Source organism: Diadema antillarum, unplaced genomic scaffold (assembly GCF_040938485.1).
Source record: "Diadema antillarum isolate AM-2024a unplaced genomic scaffold, OU_Dant_1.0 scf00000099, whole genome shotgun sequence".
Classification (NCBI taxonomy): Eukaryota; Metazoa; Echinodermata; class Echinoidea; order Diadematoida; family Diadematidae; genus Diadema; species Diadema antillarum.
The window spans coordinates 1,536,377-1,553,218 of record NW_027270988.1 but is presented as its reverse complement, the minus strand read 5'-3'; the positions used below and the strand labels follow the sequence as shown (position 1 = coordinate 1,553,218).

The 16,842-nt window shown below is 39.0% G+C and overlaps 1 protein-coding gene across 1 annotated transcript in view; it reads left to right on the top strand.

The window, feature by feature from the left end:
- LOC139718772 (MAM and LDL-receptor class A domain-containing protein 1-like) overlaps positions 1-16,108 on the top strand; it is a 35,871-nt gene extending 19,763 nt beyond the window's left edge. Inside the window, exons 14-28 of the mRNA XM_071630237.1 lie at positions 1,166-1,250; positions 1,639-1,785; positions 2,300-2,454; positions 2,861-3,056; positions 3,685-3,825; positions 4,545-4,698; positions 6,212-6,329; positions 6,856-6,940; positions 7,796-7,966; positions 8,950-9,209; positions 10,682-10,772; positions 11,522-11,671; positions 12,183-12,448; positions 13,488-13,613; positions 15,962-16,108. Of these exons, the coding sequence (XP_071486338.1) occupies positions 1,166-1,250; positions 1,639-1,785; positions 2,300-2,454; positions 2,861-3,056; positions 3,685-3,825; positions 4,545-4,698; positions 6,212-6,329; positions 6,856-6,940; positions 7,796-7,966; positions 8,950-9,209; positions 10,682-10,772; positions 11,522-11,671; positions 12,183-12,448; positions 13,488-13,613; positions 15,962-16,108 (2,292 nt within the window). The remainder of the gene's footprint in view (positions 1-1,165; positions 1,251-1,638; positions 1,786-2,299; positions 2,455-2,860; positions 3,057-3,684; positions 3,826-4,544; positions 4,699-6,211; positions 6,330-6,855; positions 6,941-7,795; positions 7,967-8,949; positions 9,210-10,681; positions 10,773-11,521; positions 11,672-12,182; positions 12,449-13,487; positions 13,614-15,961) is intronic.
- The last annotated feature ends 734 nt before the right edge of the window (positions 16,109-16,842 follow it).

Below are 16,842 nucleotides of genomic sequence, written 5' to 3'. Positions count from 1 at the left end.
CCATGTACAGTAATTATTTAGAACTTTCTGTGCGTGTGAGTCAAATGTGCACAAAATTCACACACAAAGGTGTAGACAGATGATGAATGTGGCATGGTTAGTTCATTATTTAATAATCAGTCATTGATAAGGTCTACTGTGAAAGTGGATATCTTTGCGTTAGTAATTTTTCGCGCCCTGCTAGGTAAGATGAATTTCGCGTGTTTTTAGTTCCGCGGAATCAGGACATTACCCTCTGGAACATATGGCATGCAATAATATTTGCGTGCTTTTATTTGCGCTAGCTTCTGGTTGCAAGAAATGCATGAAAATTTCCACACTAAAAGTAATATCGTATGCTACCCTGTATAAGTCTCACCGTGATACTCAAAGTATGTCAGCACACATTTCCTGTCAAATATTACTAAACAGAAATTAGCCTCAAGAATAGCTTTGCTAGCTGGGCTGGTTTGATGCAAACATTCTAGATAATTTCTCATATTATTTGAACACACATGGTACATACATGTTGTATGTATCTCCATGCATAGCACCCATAAAAGTAATGTTAATGTACGCACCAAATGAAATGTGTAGCTGCGATGTTTAATGTCAACTATGCCAAGTGTAATCTAGCATCAGTATGCTAGAGTTACAGCCTCAGATATAAATGTTGAAGGTAATTCATACCCTGTCTCTGCCAACTTGGTGGGCTTACATGTATCAATTATTACCTACCCATGAAACTATGGGGTCTGATTGGACAGAAGTAGCCATGACAACAGTGAGAAATTATTGAGCTTCTTCCACTGTAACCTTAACCTTGTTCTGTAAGCATGGAATGTATCTGTAAAATATATCTGTACTGTAGTGTAACACTAAAATGTCAATGTTTCTCCACAAAGCTGGCATGAACACAAAATAGAATGGGTAAATAGTTTTGATAGATATTGAAATATGTACAGTTTTTTTTCAGTCACAAAAAAACTTAGGCAGACATAAGAAAATTAATTGCATCAAAATAGACCCAACACTATCAGTGAATAAAAGTTAAATATTGAAAAGTTTCTGCTTGAACAATTGATCACAAACTGTCCAAGAAATTGATGTTAATCTCATGTTTACACATGGAAGAGGCTACAATTAGGTGGCTAACATTCTTGTGTGTGTCTCTTCCTATTTAAAGCTGGTGTTCCAAGCCTACGTGGGATCCTCCTTCACAGGGGATATTGCCCTTGATGACATCACAATACGTCAAGGGGACTGTGAAGGTCAGTGTCAAGGTCACATCCGTCATTGTCCCCTAACCCATGTCTGCCGATAATTCAGGCTTTTTCTCCAGTCATATTTGTTAGTTCCGTGATCACTTATGGGTGTTATTCCTTGGTCTATGAGATTTAACTGTTAGTAAACTGTTAGTAGACTGTTGTAATATCCAAAATACTTTTGCAACAAAGTACCCAGATGTGATGTGTGGCCAGTAATAAAGTCAGAGCCAGTAGACCATTATTTCATGTACTACATGTAATTGTACATGTCTATTGTATGGTCATTATCAACACAGTCTATAATCTCACAATAGCTTGAACAGACAACAATTTAAAGAAAGTGAAAATGATTTGTCCCAATTGTAGTATATTTCTGTTTTTGTCCCCACAGCGACTGCAACTTGTGACTTTGAGAATTCGCTCATCTGCGGCTATCGCCAGGATGCCACCGACAACTTTGATTGGACGTACTGGTCTGGGGACACACCCACCCCACTGACCGGTCCATCCGTTGATGTCACGTATGGCAGTGCTTATGGTGAGGGGAAGCATAGAGAAGTGCTTTACTGCATCTCATGGTGGAAGTGAAATTTGCAGAAATCAAGGCACTTTGACAAAACATGGAATGCCCAGTTTGTGATAAATGCCAAGGTTATGGTAAAATCATTTTACAAACACGTTAAGGTAAAATCATCTTACTTTACACGTAAATCATCTTACAAACATTGACCCCTCAAGCACATACATGTAAATGCATATACATGTAGCTGGCATGATGATGCAAAATCCAAGTGAGTTGAATACAATCTTTTCTGGATTCACATCAGTCATATTCATATGATTTCCAGTTCCCTTCTAGTTTGGTTTGTAAACTGATGCTAGAGTATTTAACAGTATTTTGCCTGACAGTTTTCTGTAGTGTATAAGCCAATCCTATTACATTTTGATAAAGCAATGAACCATGGCCAGTGGATACACTGTATATTTGACTCATCAATTCTCCCTCGATCCATATCTGCTGATTTTGTCTTTGCTTGACTATGGCTCATCAGGTCACTACATGTACATCGAGACTTCCCGGCCCAATACTCCTGGTGCTAAGGCTAGGCTGATTGGTCCTCACGTTTCCATGGAAACAGCATCCACGACTTGCTGGACTTTCTTCTTCCATATGTATGGTCAGGATGTCGGTACACTATCAGTCTTGGTAAGTTTGTGCAGATTATGGTGCCAGACTTTTTGGATGTTTCTGGTTAATGTTTCAGAAAGTTTTGTAATGCATGTAACAAAGCTTTTCAGATATAAATCATAACATGAGTGGCATTAAGAAATACTCATAAGACGCTTTGAGATGTTGGTAATATCAAATCTTACTGTGTATGTATTATATATCTTTACATATATAGACACACTTTTTACTTCTTTTTTTTTTTAAATGGAAATAATCTCACTGATGTCCCATGCCTCATCCTGTGTTGGTATCAAAAAGCATACATAATCCTTATTTAGTTTGTATGAGCTCACTCTTTAGCCTTACTTTCTGTCAGCCAATGAGGCAAGACCACACACTGATACCGTATGGTGGATGAATTTCCCAATCCTTTTCTCCTCAGTCCAACAATGCTGATGCCACACGCACCACACTGGCATCTTACTCTGGCAACAAGGGCAACCAGTGGTACAGCACATCGGTGGAAGTCACTGGCAATGGCTACGAGATCGTGTTCGAGGGGACGGTCGGAAATGGGGAAGAAGGCGACATCGCTATCGATGAAATCAATATGATTGATGGTGGCTGTGATGCACTCTGTGAGTAAAACATCAAAGATTTTTTTTCCCTTTAACAGAGATGATCTTCAGCTAGTCCTTTATGGGCTGCCTCTTGTTTTGTTTATGGGAAATTTACTTTCTGAGTTAAAGAGTACCAAAGTGATGAAGTCTTAGTCTTTTGTTGTAGTGTAGTGCTGGGTCCATACAAAAAAATTACCCTTGCATTTCAGGCAGTGGGTTGGAACTGGATGTGAGCATAGTGAGCAGCTGTTGTGTTCACAGATATTCAGACTACCTGAGGTTGTGTAGAACCAGTTTCCATAGCTATGAATGGCTACAATGTATGTAGCTCTAAAATCTGAGGTATGTAGGGGTAAGATTAACCAACATGAAATTGTTAATCAGTATAATCAAAAGTTTTCTTTAAAAACCATTTCTAGAATAAATCGTCACTCTGATGGTTTATTGAGAAAATTGTTGATACTGTATCTCCTTGTATTTGTGGCATTATGATTATTGCACAATGTTTGTACAGTATGTTGTTTTGTGCCACAACTGAACAACACAAATGCAGCAAATATGATAATTCAAACCTTCTTTAATCACTGCTCCTGATTGTAGCTTTAATGTGTATTTGACTTTTTTCCCTCTTTGGATGGACTCACAGTGGATTGTGACTTTGAGGATGGTTACTGTCAGTGGTATAATGCCCCTCTGGATGAGTTTGACTGGATAAGGGTGCAGGGAGGCACCCCTTCTGCCAGCACCGGTCCCCTGTATGACCACACCCTTGGAGCAGTGGGAACAGGTATCATAATCAGTTTATTAACCCACAACTCTTGCTTGTGTGACAGTACCATATTGTACATTGCATAAAAACAAATGTGTATTATGTTTTAATGAAACCTCCAAGGAATGAACCAATGAAGCTGTGGTGCCAGGAACATTTTGTAAGCATGTTCCTTGCAATGACGAATGTATAGTACAGCATTTACCATGAGGGTTGTGAGTGAAACAGATTGTGTGTTAACTTTGTCTAGTTGCTCTTACTGGAGTCCACAACATGCACACCCTTTCCATGTCAGCTCTGTTTTCCAGCTTGTACCAACCCTTTGAATGTGGGTATTGACACAAAAAGTGTATCATAATGTAATTCCTTTTCAATGATGATGAATGATGATTTTTTTTGCTGAAAAAAAGTAATTACACAGTGATTTTTTTACTAGTTTGGTTGTTGAATTAGTGTATTTCCACTCAAATTGTATGTTAGTCATTTGTAACTAAACAGAAAATGCTAATAATTGATGATTTAGAGCTTTCTATGTGGAGTAAAATACTTTGCACTTATCCTGTTGTTGAATTCGCATGTTTCCACTCAGATTGTATGTTCGTAATTTGTAACTAAATAGAAAAGACTAGTCATTGATAATTCAGAGCTTTCTATGTGGAGTGAAATGTTCACATTTATACTGGGAGGCTCCTTGATTCAGTTTTGTTAACATTTTGAATGTAAATTTTTCCTTGAAGGATTTTATGTGTATGTGGAAGGGAGTGCACCCCGGTTGCCGGGGGATACAGCCAAGCTATCCAGCGCCATCTTTGATGCAGGACCCATTGACGTTTGTTTCACGTTCTGGTTCAACATGTTTGGTCAGCAGATTGCTGGACTCAGACTTTACAAGTAAGACTGTTATCCACTCTTCCACTCTCAAGTAAGACCATTGTCCACTCTCGCTGTAAAAGTCAAAACTTTCATGGCAAGATTGCCTATGGCTTAGGATGCTCCAATTGATAGATGATTGAGAAAATGGTCTGAATTTCATGACGTTTTGCTGTTGAGCATGCTATCTGCACCCCTCCCACCCCCCCCCCCCCCAAATAAAAAAAGCCTGTCAGTAACAACTAGTCAAGCATTCTGAGGTCATTCAAATGTGAGAATTAAAATGACTTATGTGTGTCATGATGCAAAGTGGAAGAAACTGATCCTAGTAAATGAGAGAGTAATGAATAGCACTCAGGTAGTTATTATGAGAATTACAGTTAGGAGTCCCCTACAGTGTACAGCTCTAGGTATCCCATTCCTGTTGATATGAGCCATGGCCTTGGTAGAGAGAACTAACCCAGGCCTGAAGTTTGTAACTTTTCTGTGGTAATTCTTGCCTGTAACAACTTAACAGGAATTGTCACAATATTTAAGGTTCAGTGTACATTATAGTATCAATCATTTCTTATGCTGTTAGAGCGATAATGCAATCGTTAATTCAGCGCATACCAGGATTGGTTGCAGTTGCCTTTTCATGTCTTTGTGCGCACTGAGCATTTCAATTTGATGATATTCACTTTACAGCGTGTGCGCCAAAGGTGTATTCTGAGTGATGAAAAGTAACAGATTGTCACTGAATTATCTCTGATACAAAGCAAACAAAGTTTGAAAGCCTTGGCTGATAGATACTCACCTGAATTAATGATATTCCATAACAAGGAGGTAGTCCATTTTCAGGTTTTGAGTTTCTTCAGTTTGTCTCCCTCTACAAATGAAAATTTGTTAAGATCGCAACTGCTGATCTGTAAATTAACAAACATGTCAGAAAAAAGGAACCAGTGGGACTTGAACCTGTCATCTACTGCTTTCCGGGCAGCGACACTACCACCAGGCTGTCCCTGGTTGCCGACAGTGACACGATGAACATGGAACAAATACCCAAGCTCCGAGATTGCGACATTGTTCTGTTAAGTAGTCCAAAGCGGACAAGTCATAGGATAAATGAAAGAAAGATATTATTTTGAGGGGGGAAGGCTCAGGTTTGAGTTTCTTCAATTTGTCTCCCTCTACAAATGAAAATTTGTTAAGATCGCAACGCAGTTGTTCCATGTTCATCGTGTCACTGCCGGCAACCAGGGACAGCCTGGTGGTAGTGTCGCTGCCCGGAAAGCAGTAGATGACAGGTTCGAGTCCCACTGGTTCCTTTTTTTCGACATGTTTGTTAATTTACAGATCAGCAGTTGCGATCTTAACAAATTTTCATTTGTAGATGGAGACAAACTGAAGAAACTCAAACCTGACCCTTCCCCCCTCTAAATAATATCTTTCTTTCATTAGTCCATTTTCTTGTTGATAAATAATCATCAACCATCCCATTTAGACTTAGAATACCTTACTCAGTCTTATTTGCTGATTTATTTCTTTGATCCAGGCAAGACACGTCCAGTGGGGTAGCCAGTCCTGAATTGATGTGGTCACTGGACGGTCAGCAGAGCACTGACCAGACCCATTGGATTCAAGGACAGGTGGCACTCAGTGGCTCATTCCTGGTAAGAAATTAACACCCCTCAGAGCTGCCAAGAATTAACTGTAATAATCTGGAGGTTTAAAGTATACCATACATACATGGTAGTTATGAGAAGCACTATGAGAGGAGAACATACAGGAAGCAAAGTGTGAAAGAATTGGGGTTGATAGGAGTCTAGAGATTAGAGTGAAAGATTTTAAGAGTGAGTTATTATTCTTATTATTATTATTATTATTTTTATTATTATTATTATTGTTATTTTATTTTTATTATTATTATTATTATTATTATTATTATTATTATTATTATTATTATTATTATCATTATTATTATTATCTCTATCTTCACAAGATATCTCTTGGAGATTAATATTGGAGATTAATTATTGATACTGTCTCTCCCACTTTCACCACACTCAGCAATATTTTCAGCAAGGAATACCATCAACACCTCTTGAATTTCATTCTGTTGTCAGTCTTAGTTCCTATTTGTGTTATTTTAGTCTTTGACCTTATAAACTTACCCTTTGCTTACCCTGTACGTCTTAGCTTCAATTCTGGGGAGTGATTGGATCTGGTTACTATAGCGACATCGCCATCGATGACCTAGAGGTGGTGCCAGGAACCTGCTCTTGTGAGTGTTCCCTTTAATCTTATTTTCTCTCAAAGGGCAGCTCGTACATTCCTAAGGCCAATGCCTATCAAAAAAATGATGTACTGCATGTATGTATACAAGCCAGTGGGCATTCTACAAGCTCTACCCATGAAGAGCCACATTTTTGTACTGTCTATGCCTGTTGATCTTAGCAGATTGTGTTATGAATGACTCCATATTCAAAGTAATTTTATCGGCATCCTAGTTGCATTGTCTATTTAGATTTGTTTTTTTCCTGGAGTAGGCTGCTGATTTTGATCATGTTTCCAAACAAGTGAGTCTTGCCCAGCAACATTGACATGTTGGTAATGGCTGAAAGAAAAAAAAAATGCTGAGCTCATTTAAAGTATCTTTCTGTTGCTCATGAGGTTATGATATATATCACATGATTTAGGAGGTGGTCACAGAAAATGCAAATATCACATTTCCAGTAAAAAAAAAAGCAACACAAATATTCTAAAACAATAAATTGTTTTGACTTTCATGAATATTTATCATCTGTGCCAGGAATATTGAAGTTAATGGTAATGACTGCCTGGCAAGTAACATGTTATTTGGTGTATAAAGAGTAGAACACATTACGCCATACATGTAAAGGAATCCATTCGCAGAAATGTATGCACAACATTTCATGCAGAATGAAAGAGAAATCAAAACTACGAATCTGATTCATGTTTCTCTTATTTCAGGTCAATGAAAATCTCATACTCTGATGTTACATTCCTTTTTGATATAAGCGAATAACTGTGCTTGAGATTACCTAAAGTTACAACATTTTTAAAGAATTTCTCAGTGGATATAGGTTAATCATGTAATTCTGTGTCCTGGTTACAGTGATGCCGGCTGATGCAGATCCAAACAGAGTGGGTGCAGGAATCTCATGTGCGTTTGATACCATGTGTGGCTGGACACACGACTCCAGTGACCAGTTTGATTGGACGATATACTCTGGCTCTACAGCTTCACTCAATACAGGACCCAGTAGGGATCATACCACTGGATCAGGTACTTCCTGGCTTCCTTTTTCTCATCACAGCCAAATGTAGTTTCTTAACCCGTCAAGGACGGGCTGATTTTGCTACAACACGCATTTCCCATAGACACCTGCATGAGTATACTCGGGACTCGTCCTCAACGGGTTAAAGAGCAGACTTTAACAAAAAAATAAGAAATAAAAAAACACACACACATTTCATTTGGTCTTGAACCTCTCTGTGTGCAAGCTCTCAGCTGAAACATGCATTACTTTTTCATCAGCACTCAGATAATTCCTTCAAACTTGTCCTAATCCTAAGTTCACCGGCCCATTCAGGTATAACGACAGGACAGGCACAATAGGGATTAATTGATTAGTTAATGTCTATTCATAGACAATTAGTTTCCTGACAGCTGCACCAGTCAGCGATGAAAGTGCTCCAGCTGAATTGCCAAAGGCAGACAATGCACTGATAGGGATAAATTATCATGCCAATATTCTTATATTGTCTATTTTTTCTTTTTGTCAATGAATCTCAGAGTTTTGTCTTTTGTTGCTCACAAAAAAAAAAATGGCAGTCTTCACAAATAGCATCACACATTTTTTCCTCGTGATGTTGTTATTGTTTCAGTAGAAATTCACAATGTGAAATGTATTAAAGCATGTACAATGTATATACATTGTATCAATCTTTTGTTGCCATTGCAAAATGTTAATTGTGATCTTTTGTGTTATGCTTCAAAGACTAGTATTTCGTTCAAATTGTTTAGCAGTACAAACTGACAATTATACACTTTGTGTTGTGTGTTACCATTTACTTGGTGGAAATGAAGAATGATTGATTTGAATTGAATTGGAGCGTATTGACCTTCCTTGGCTGAAAGTCATTCTCTGTATATCATTCATCTGTACAGTGTACAAATGTGTGTTTTACATACAATTGATGTACTTTGCTATGTGATTCTGTGTAAGAAATATTTCTTCAGTAAATAACTCCTATTTCAATTGACAGGAAGCTACATTTACACTGAGGCATCGGCTCCAAGGCTGCCCGGTGAGGTCGCAAACCTCGTCTCGCAGACCATCGCACCGACCGGCCCCAGCGGTGCCTGCTTTGTGTGGTGGTACCACATGTTTGGCGGTACCATGGGCACCTTCAACGTGTACCAGGAGACTAATGGTGTCAGGAGCCTGCGGTGGGCTAGGACTGGGGACCAGGGCAATGAGTGGAGACTAGCTCAGTTCTGGATCAACAGTACGGACACCACTCAGGTACTCTGTTTCCTTCATGTATTTGACCAATACTTTTCACTACAGTGGTCTTGTATGGTCTTATAATGATTTTTGAAATATTGATGCCAAGGTTACTAGAGATCTATATGGCAGGCTTATCTAATTGTATCCCCCGAACAGAGTTAGGGGGATACTATGGATTTGGCCTCGTCGCGCCGCGTCCGCGTCCGCCGCCGCCGCCGCCGCAGAGATTTCCTTGTGAGCGCTCTACCAGCTGCGTTTCTTTTTCGATCATCTTCAAACTTGGCATGAAGGTGTATTATGGTTAGACAAAGACGCCTATTGTTTTTGGTGATGGCGCCCTCGCTTGTTCCGTCTTTATACATGAAAAGGTAAATCCAATAGCGTCTGCTTGTGAGCGCTCTACTGGCTGCAGTTCTTCTTTGATCATCTTCAAACTTGGCATGAAGCTGTAGTATGGTTAGACGAAGACGCCTATTGTTTTTGGTGATGGCGCCCTCGCTTGTTCCGTCTTTATACATGACAATCTAAATCCAATAGGGTCTGCTTGTGAGCGCTCTACTGGCTGCAGTTCTTCTTCGATCATTTCTTTGATCATTTTCAAACTTGGCATAAAGGTGTATTATGGTTAGGCAAAGACACCTATTGTTTTTGGTGATGGCGCCCTCGCTTGTTCCATCTTTACACATGAAAAGGTAAATCCAATAGGGTCAGCTTGTGAGTGCTCTACTGGCTGCAGTTCTTATTCGATCATCTTCAAATTTGGCATGAAGGTGTATTATGGTTATAGACGAAGACGCCTATTGTTTTTGGTGATGGCGCCCTCGCTTGTTCCGTCTTTATACATGAAAAGGTAAATCCAATAGGGTCTGCTTGTGAGCGCTCTACTGGCTGCAGTTCTTCTTTGATCATCTTCAAACTTGGCATGAAGGTGTATTACGATAAGACGAAGAGGTCTATTTTTGGTGATGGTGCCCTCGCTTGATCCGTCTTTATACATGAAAAGGTAAATTCAATAGGGTCTGCTTGTGAGCACTCTACTGGCTGCAGTTCTTCAATCATCTTCAAATTTGGCATGAAGGTGTATTATGATAAGACAAAGATGCCTATGGTTTTTGGTGATGGCGCCCTCACTTGTTCCGTCTTTATACATGAAAGGTAAATCCAATAGGGTCTGCTTCTTGATGCTGTGGGTTTGGGGGATACATGTGCTTGGCTGCGCGACCCGCCGAGCACGAAATTTCTAGTTTCCATGAGTAATGGTTTAATTTTTACTATGTACAATGTAGGAATATTTGAATTGATAACATACAAGTGTTTCCCATGTGACAGATTATTGCACACTGATGAACATTCAAGCCTGAACTAATTTATTTGAGAGCAATAGAGAGCATTCTCTTATGTTTGCTTTGTCATTAAACAAGAGCAATATTTAAACAGTCACTACATTTGTATGTTTTACTATGTTTGTTATGTTTCACTCCTCACAGATCATCTTCCAGGGTATCGTGGGTGCGTCATGGGAGAGTGATATCGCCATTGATGACACAGAGTTAACTCAAGGAGAATGTCCACCTCTTCGTAAGTCAAACTTCAAGAGTGCAAGTACTGTAAAGCAAGACATACAAACTCACGGCATGAATTTTTTTCAAAGTGGAGCCAACAGCCTGTTTAGCAACACAAAATTTTTGCAAATTGCCTCTGGCATTCATTTGCATGTAGTGTATAGACAAGAATTGTTGCATGCATGTAAACCTGTTGAGGACGAGTCCCGAGTATACTCGGGCAAGCATCTATGGCAAATGCGTGTTGTAGCAAAATCAAACTGTCCTCAACAGGTTAAGTTCGCGATCTTGGCTGTTGCAAAATTAGTGAAATTAGAATGTTAACATTGTTTCATGGTAACTCCTTTCATAAGAACTTGTGTCATATAATCGATGTGTCTTGCAAGTGTGTATTAATCATACTTACATATAAAACCATTTGCAAAACTTGTAAAACAAGTTACATGTAGATTGGGTACTCAGTAAATATGGAATACAGGATATCTTTCTTGGCTTGGAAAAAAAAAACCTTTTTTTTTGGTCTTTTGATCTGCACGTCCAATCTGTTAACCTTGAATGTTTCTTATACACTGTAAATCTTACCGCATTAAAGCTTAAAGTTACATGTATGCAGGAAATTTCTTAGTTCCTCAAGGCTTCATGAGTTTTGTATAGAAGTGTTTTCACTGAAGTCAAATCCAGTTTAATGTGCACAAAGTTGAATGCAAATGAACAGCTGATGTGGACTGGTTCACACAAGGCTAAGACTGGATTTGTCTTTCACAGCAACCTGTGACTTCTCTGATGGCATCTGTGATTGGACGCAGGAAACTCTCATGGATGATTTTGATTGGATGACGGGTTCTGGTGCGGACACCAGATACGGGCCTGCAGGACAGAGTTCTCTACCGGACAAGACAACAGGGGTCATTGGAGGTCAGTGCAGGAAGATTTCTTGGAACCTTGGAAATATTACATGTCGTCATTTTACAGTTTGAAGGGCAAACATTTCTTTCTGTGCGAACCTACTGTGACAATTGTGCCTTTAATTAGATGTTGTCTGCATTGATAGATGCACAGGTCTATGTTTTGTTTTACTTCACAACTGAATTGTAAAATTCTATATTTCTTATGGACTGTATTCAATGTGTAAATGGTGAGAAATGAAAGTAACTGAGGTGTTCATAAAATGAGTTGAACGAAATATCAGATGAGGATACAGCTTTATTGCACTTCTCAATGCGTGTGTGGACTCTATGATAGCATTAACAACTTTGACTATGCCTGAGTGTGTTCCTGTATGTCAAACTGACAAAGCAATCTTCTGTTTTATGATGTACAGGAAGAATTGTGAGATACGATCATACATCTCACTCATTAATTTAGTAAGAGTTTGAGAAATATTCTTCTTGATTTATTTCTGTCTTTCGATATCATGTTTTGACAGGATTTTACGCCTACCTTGACCTCCGTGACCCGACCCTTGCTCCCGGTGATTCTGCCATGTTGAATAGCGCCCTCAGACCGCCACCCGACAATGGCGCAGACTGCCTCGGGTTCTGGTACCACATGGATGCAGTGAATGTCGGTGCCATCAACATCTACCAGGTGACCAACGGTACCATGAGTGATGCACTATGGAGCATCGATGGTAACCGAGATGACTACTGGTGGTTTGCTGGCGTCAGTATGATCGGTCAGATGCCTTACCAGGTATGCACTGCACTTCAATCCACAGATTTTGGATTTGGATTACATGCATGCACATACAATGTACTTGCCTGTTTTCTGCCCCAGTTGTCCCCCACCCCCACCCCACCACACACACACACGCATACACATACACAGACACACAAGCAGACAGAGAAATAACGGAATAAAAAATATGTAACAGGTACTTATCAAAGCTCTAGCAGATCAAGGAAAGGAATCTGTGCAATAAATTGATATATTATTAACCAGTAAAAGACTTGGTAACAAGTAAATTCTCTTCCTCTCTTTTCCTGTACATCGTTTATCATAACAGCAGTTTGGAGAGTGAAAACAAAGACAAACAAATCTTTCCATTCAGTGATCGTGGCCACACTAAAGGGACGAGACAAGATATATTATATGTGTAGGCCTTCATTTGGGCCGTGACGCAAAAAAAAAAGGACTCTTAGGGCAGAAAATACTGAAAATGAGTTTTCACTGGCACATTGTAGAATGAATTCAGACAAATTTAGATATATGCAAACTCTTTTTTGAACTTCCACTTCTAAGTGCTGCAATTATTACATTTAAACAAGCGTGTTTTGCCCTATCCTGCCACTTTTTGATTCGTGTATGCAATGTGCGTGCATCACGGAACGGGTAAGAACGTGTCCCCTCACATCTCATCACTCTGATAGTGTTTGTCCCAGTAATCATCAAAGCTATGTGGCAGTGTTTGATATGGCTAAAATTATGCATGTACATGTAGGCCTACATCCATGCCCACAGTTTTACTGTTACAAATATTACCAGTTTTTGTGGGATGGTGATGTTTTGTGCAAAGTCAAATGTACAATGAACTGCTGTTATTGGGACTCTAAGCTCTTTCTCGAGTTGTGTGTCTTGGATACATTGATTACAGTAGTCTGTGTCTTCTCCTGATCGATTGATGTGTTGTGTCAGTGACTCATTGAGAGCTAGAATTTCCTCTTTTCTGCCAGCATAGGCCATTAACTGCTTTCCTGCAAATCTCACACTCATGGTTCACATCACTCCTTAGTTTGAAAACCTGAGCGTGGTGGCCGACTGCTTTCCATGTGTCTTTGAAGCATGTGAATTGCACATGATGGTGACTTGCTTCAGAACATGCAATCTTGGACAGTTTAAACAGTCCCTCCTGACTGAGGTTGGCTGGCAAAATTATTGGTGGGTGGTTGTCACGTCCACGGGGAGCTGCTGGCTGAGGTAGGCCATTATCCCTGGCATACTCCACAATGAAGTTCACAATGTGAGTTGCTGCATCAAATGTCAAGGCATGCTTTGGTTTTCATCCAGTGTTTCCATGGCTCCTAGGTGCAATGCCTTCTGTTGCTACAAGCTTCATTAGATTTTTAAGTCGCTTCTCCCCAATGTTATGAACATACAAGAAGCAGTTTTTGCAGATCTCTTGTCCGTTGAAGTTATAAGCATACCGCTTCCTTTTCACTTCCATTGCAGCGCTGCTCGATTGTTTTACTGTCAGCTTTCCCATGATGTACAGATCATGATCCAATTTAGTACTAAGCTCATGCATTGGCAGAGTGTGGTCAAAAACAGTGGAGGCGTCCAGTTTCTGGTAGTGATTTGTCCCAGAGCACCCACAGCCATTGTTCATCTTTATGCTGGTTTTATTCTTCAGTTCATCCTTCATCTACAGTTTCTGGATCAATTCCATCCACCTCCTGCTGGGATGAAATAAATGCTGTAACTTGCTCAATAACTTTTAAACTCATGGGTATAATTTTCTTCCACATCCTCGTCTTATTCCAACTATTCTTCTATTTTGCATTCAGAGGTCTGTGTCTTCAAGTGACTGATGATGATATGTGAATTCCTGGACAAAAAATTCTTTAAAAATATCATCAACTTCCTGCAAAATAAAAGTAAAGGATAAAAGTAAAACACCCTGATTTGGGATAACATTAATTTCATACTGTGATTCATGGGAGATAATGCATTAACTGAAATAATACATAATATCAATCACATAAGATGATGTTAAAGTTATTTATTCCTAATCTTAGCTCCTATCAACAACAATGTTTGACTACTGAGTACCCTTCAGTAAGTATAATGCAATCTTATATTTACTACTCAATAATACATTAACCACACATTAGAATTTAGATACAGCACTAAATAACAAATGTAACAGTTTCAAAAAGTCCAAGTAACCATGTCCAAAGTTTGATACAGTGTATGAATAGTCTCTCATCAAAGATATAAATATATTTGCGTTCTTCAGAACAGAGGCCTGACTTAATCGTACTGGACTAAACTCTTTGTGTTCAGGCTGCTATAAAAATAAAATCTAGGTGAATGTCTTTTGCGACAAGGCTCAACCACAATGATCGATAGTCAATCGACATGCACATGCAATAGTCATTGCCTGAACATAAAATGCCCTGAAATTATTTTCACCGCTAAGACACAGGATTATTAAGGTCAGCTTGAAAAGCTTTGATTTTGAAATTTGATGGAAAGAGGGGTGATAATAAATGTGACACTGTTATACATCTACGCATTGTCAGACACAGTTCTGTATTTACTTTGTGAAAATTTGTGAAGGTCCACAGATCCGTGATAAAAAATGAAAGATTGGGACTGAGCTTCAGTTTTAAGCACAGTGCAGGAAGAGCACAAAAAATTATTTTGTTTGGTGTGTGTTCTTACCGCTTCATCCATGATGTTGATGCTCAACACAAATCATTCAAGGCAATGAATAATCAAAATGCGACAGTTGCCTTAAAAAAGAAAAGAAAAAAAGAAATGACAGGTTGATACAAGTTGACCCCAACATTACAATAAATGTAGCTAGCTCAAGCAATCACAGTTTTTGTTTATTGGTTTGGTGTGCATTTTCAGTTTGTCAAACTTTCACGCCGTTTTCTAGCATTTGTGCACTACATAGCTCAGGGCCCTTTTCTCAAGTCACATCCCTTTTAATATTATCCTCCAGGTATTGGATACTTGGACCCATAATAGTCTAAGGGCTTGTGAAGTATGCATCAATGAGCATGCTTAATGCAAAGCAGTGAAACCATCAAACTTTGAATACTCTGAAGAGCCTTTATAAATGATTGGAGAGAAGAGTTTTGAAACTTGTTCTAGATTTCTGGAGAGTTGCCTGGCAGCTCCAAATGTCACTTTTTCAGGAAAATGCAAGCCATGTGTATCAGTCCTGCAAATGAGTGTGTGATAACGTATTAGAAGAACTAATTTGTAAGTGACAAATGATGTTCATGTTGTAGCAAAATCAGCCTGTCCCTAGCAGGTGAAGCTTGGATATGTTTCTATGCATTTGTGCAGTTTTGTTTTGTAGAAACACATGGGATATTGATTGAAACTCCAGTTCAAGATTTGTAAATATTGCTCCTACCCATGTTCTTTTTGTGAGCTGCAAGATTGACAGTTCTGTATGTCTTTTGAAAGATTTAATAAAGAAAACAAACAGCCTCCTCTCATACCTTTAATATTACTCCCACTCTCCTGTAGGCTGTGATAGAGGGTGTGGTGGGGTCTGGATCTGAAGGAGGAATCACCATTGATGAAGTAGGCTTCACCTCAGGACCTTGTAATCCACCAGGTAAGATCATAGCAGGGAGTGCAGATCAAATCTTAGCTCCAGTGAGGCCAGTTTGAAATCAGTATTCTCATTTCTAGCTTTTTTGTGATTTTTTTAAAAACATATTTACCAAAGGTGCTGTCATCTAATACCATGTGATTTTATTTCCCATATTTGTAAAACTTGAGGTCTTGTTAGGAGGTCAACTTTTCTGGTTTCTTTTTTAATTCGTCCTTAATCATGATGAGGAATGTTTATTAAACTGACCTGTGAGTAAACTACATTTTACTTAACCCGTCGAAGATACAAGTCCCGAGTATACTCAAACAGGTGTCTATGGGAAATATGTGTTATAGCAAAATAAGCTCATCCTCAATGGGTTAATGCAGAGATTTTAGTGTACAGGAAACAATATTGGGCGTAAGATCTCCCAGTGCATGGCCTATGAATTGAAGTATACACTGCTGAATTAAGATTCTTAAGGATGAATTGTAAATGATCTTGCCTCTATTTCAAGATCGGAGTTAGGACTATTAAAGTGGATATTTTCGCGCCAATAGTTTTCGCACTCGGTCGAGTAAGAAGAGTTTTGCATGTTTTTAATTCCATAGAATCAAGACATCAACTACTGGAACGTATCGCAAGCACTAATATTCTTGTGCTTTTATCTTCGTGCTAGTTTCTGGTTGTGCAAAATGTGCAAAAATTTCCACTATATAGTTTATCACTCCTTTTGATTACCATGATAGATTTTGATATGAAAGAAATTTAGCTTGAATTAATCAAGAATCTTTGTCAATCCATTTGAAGG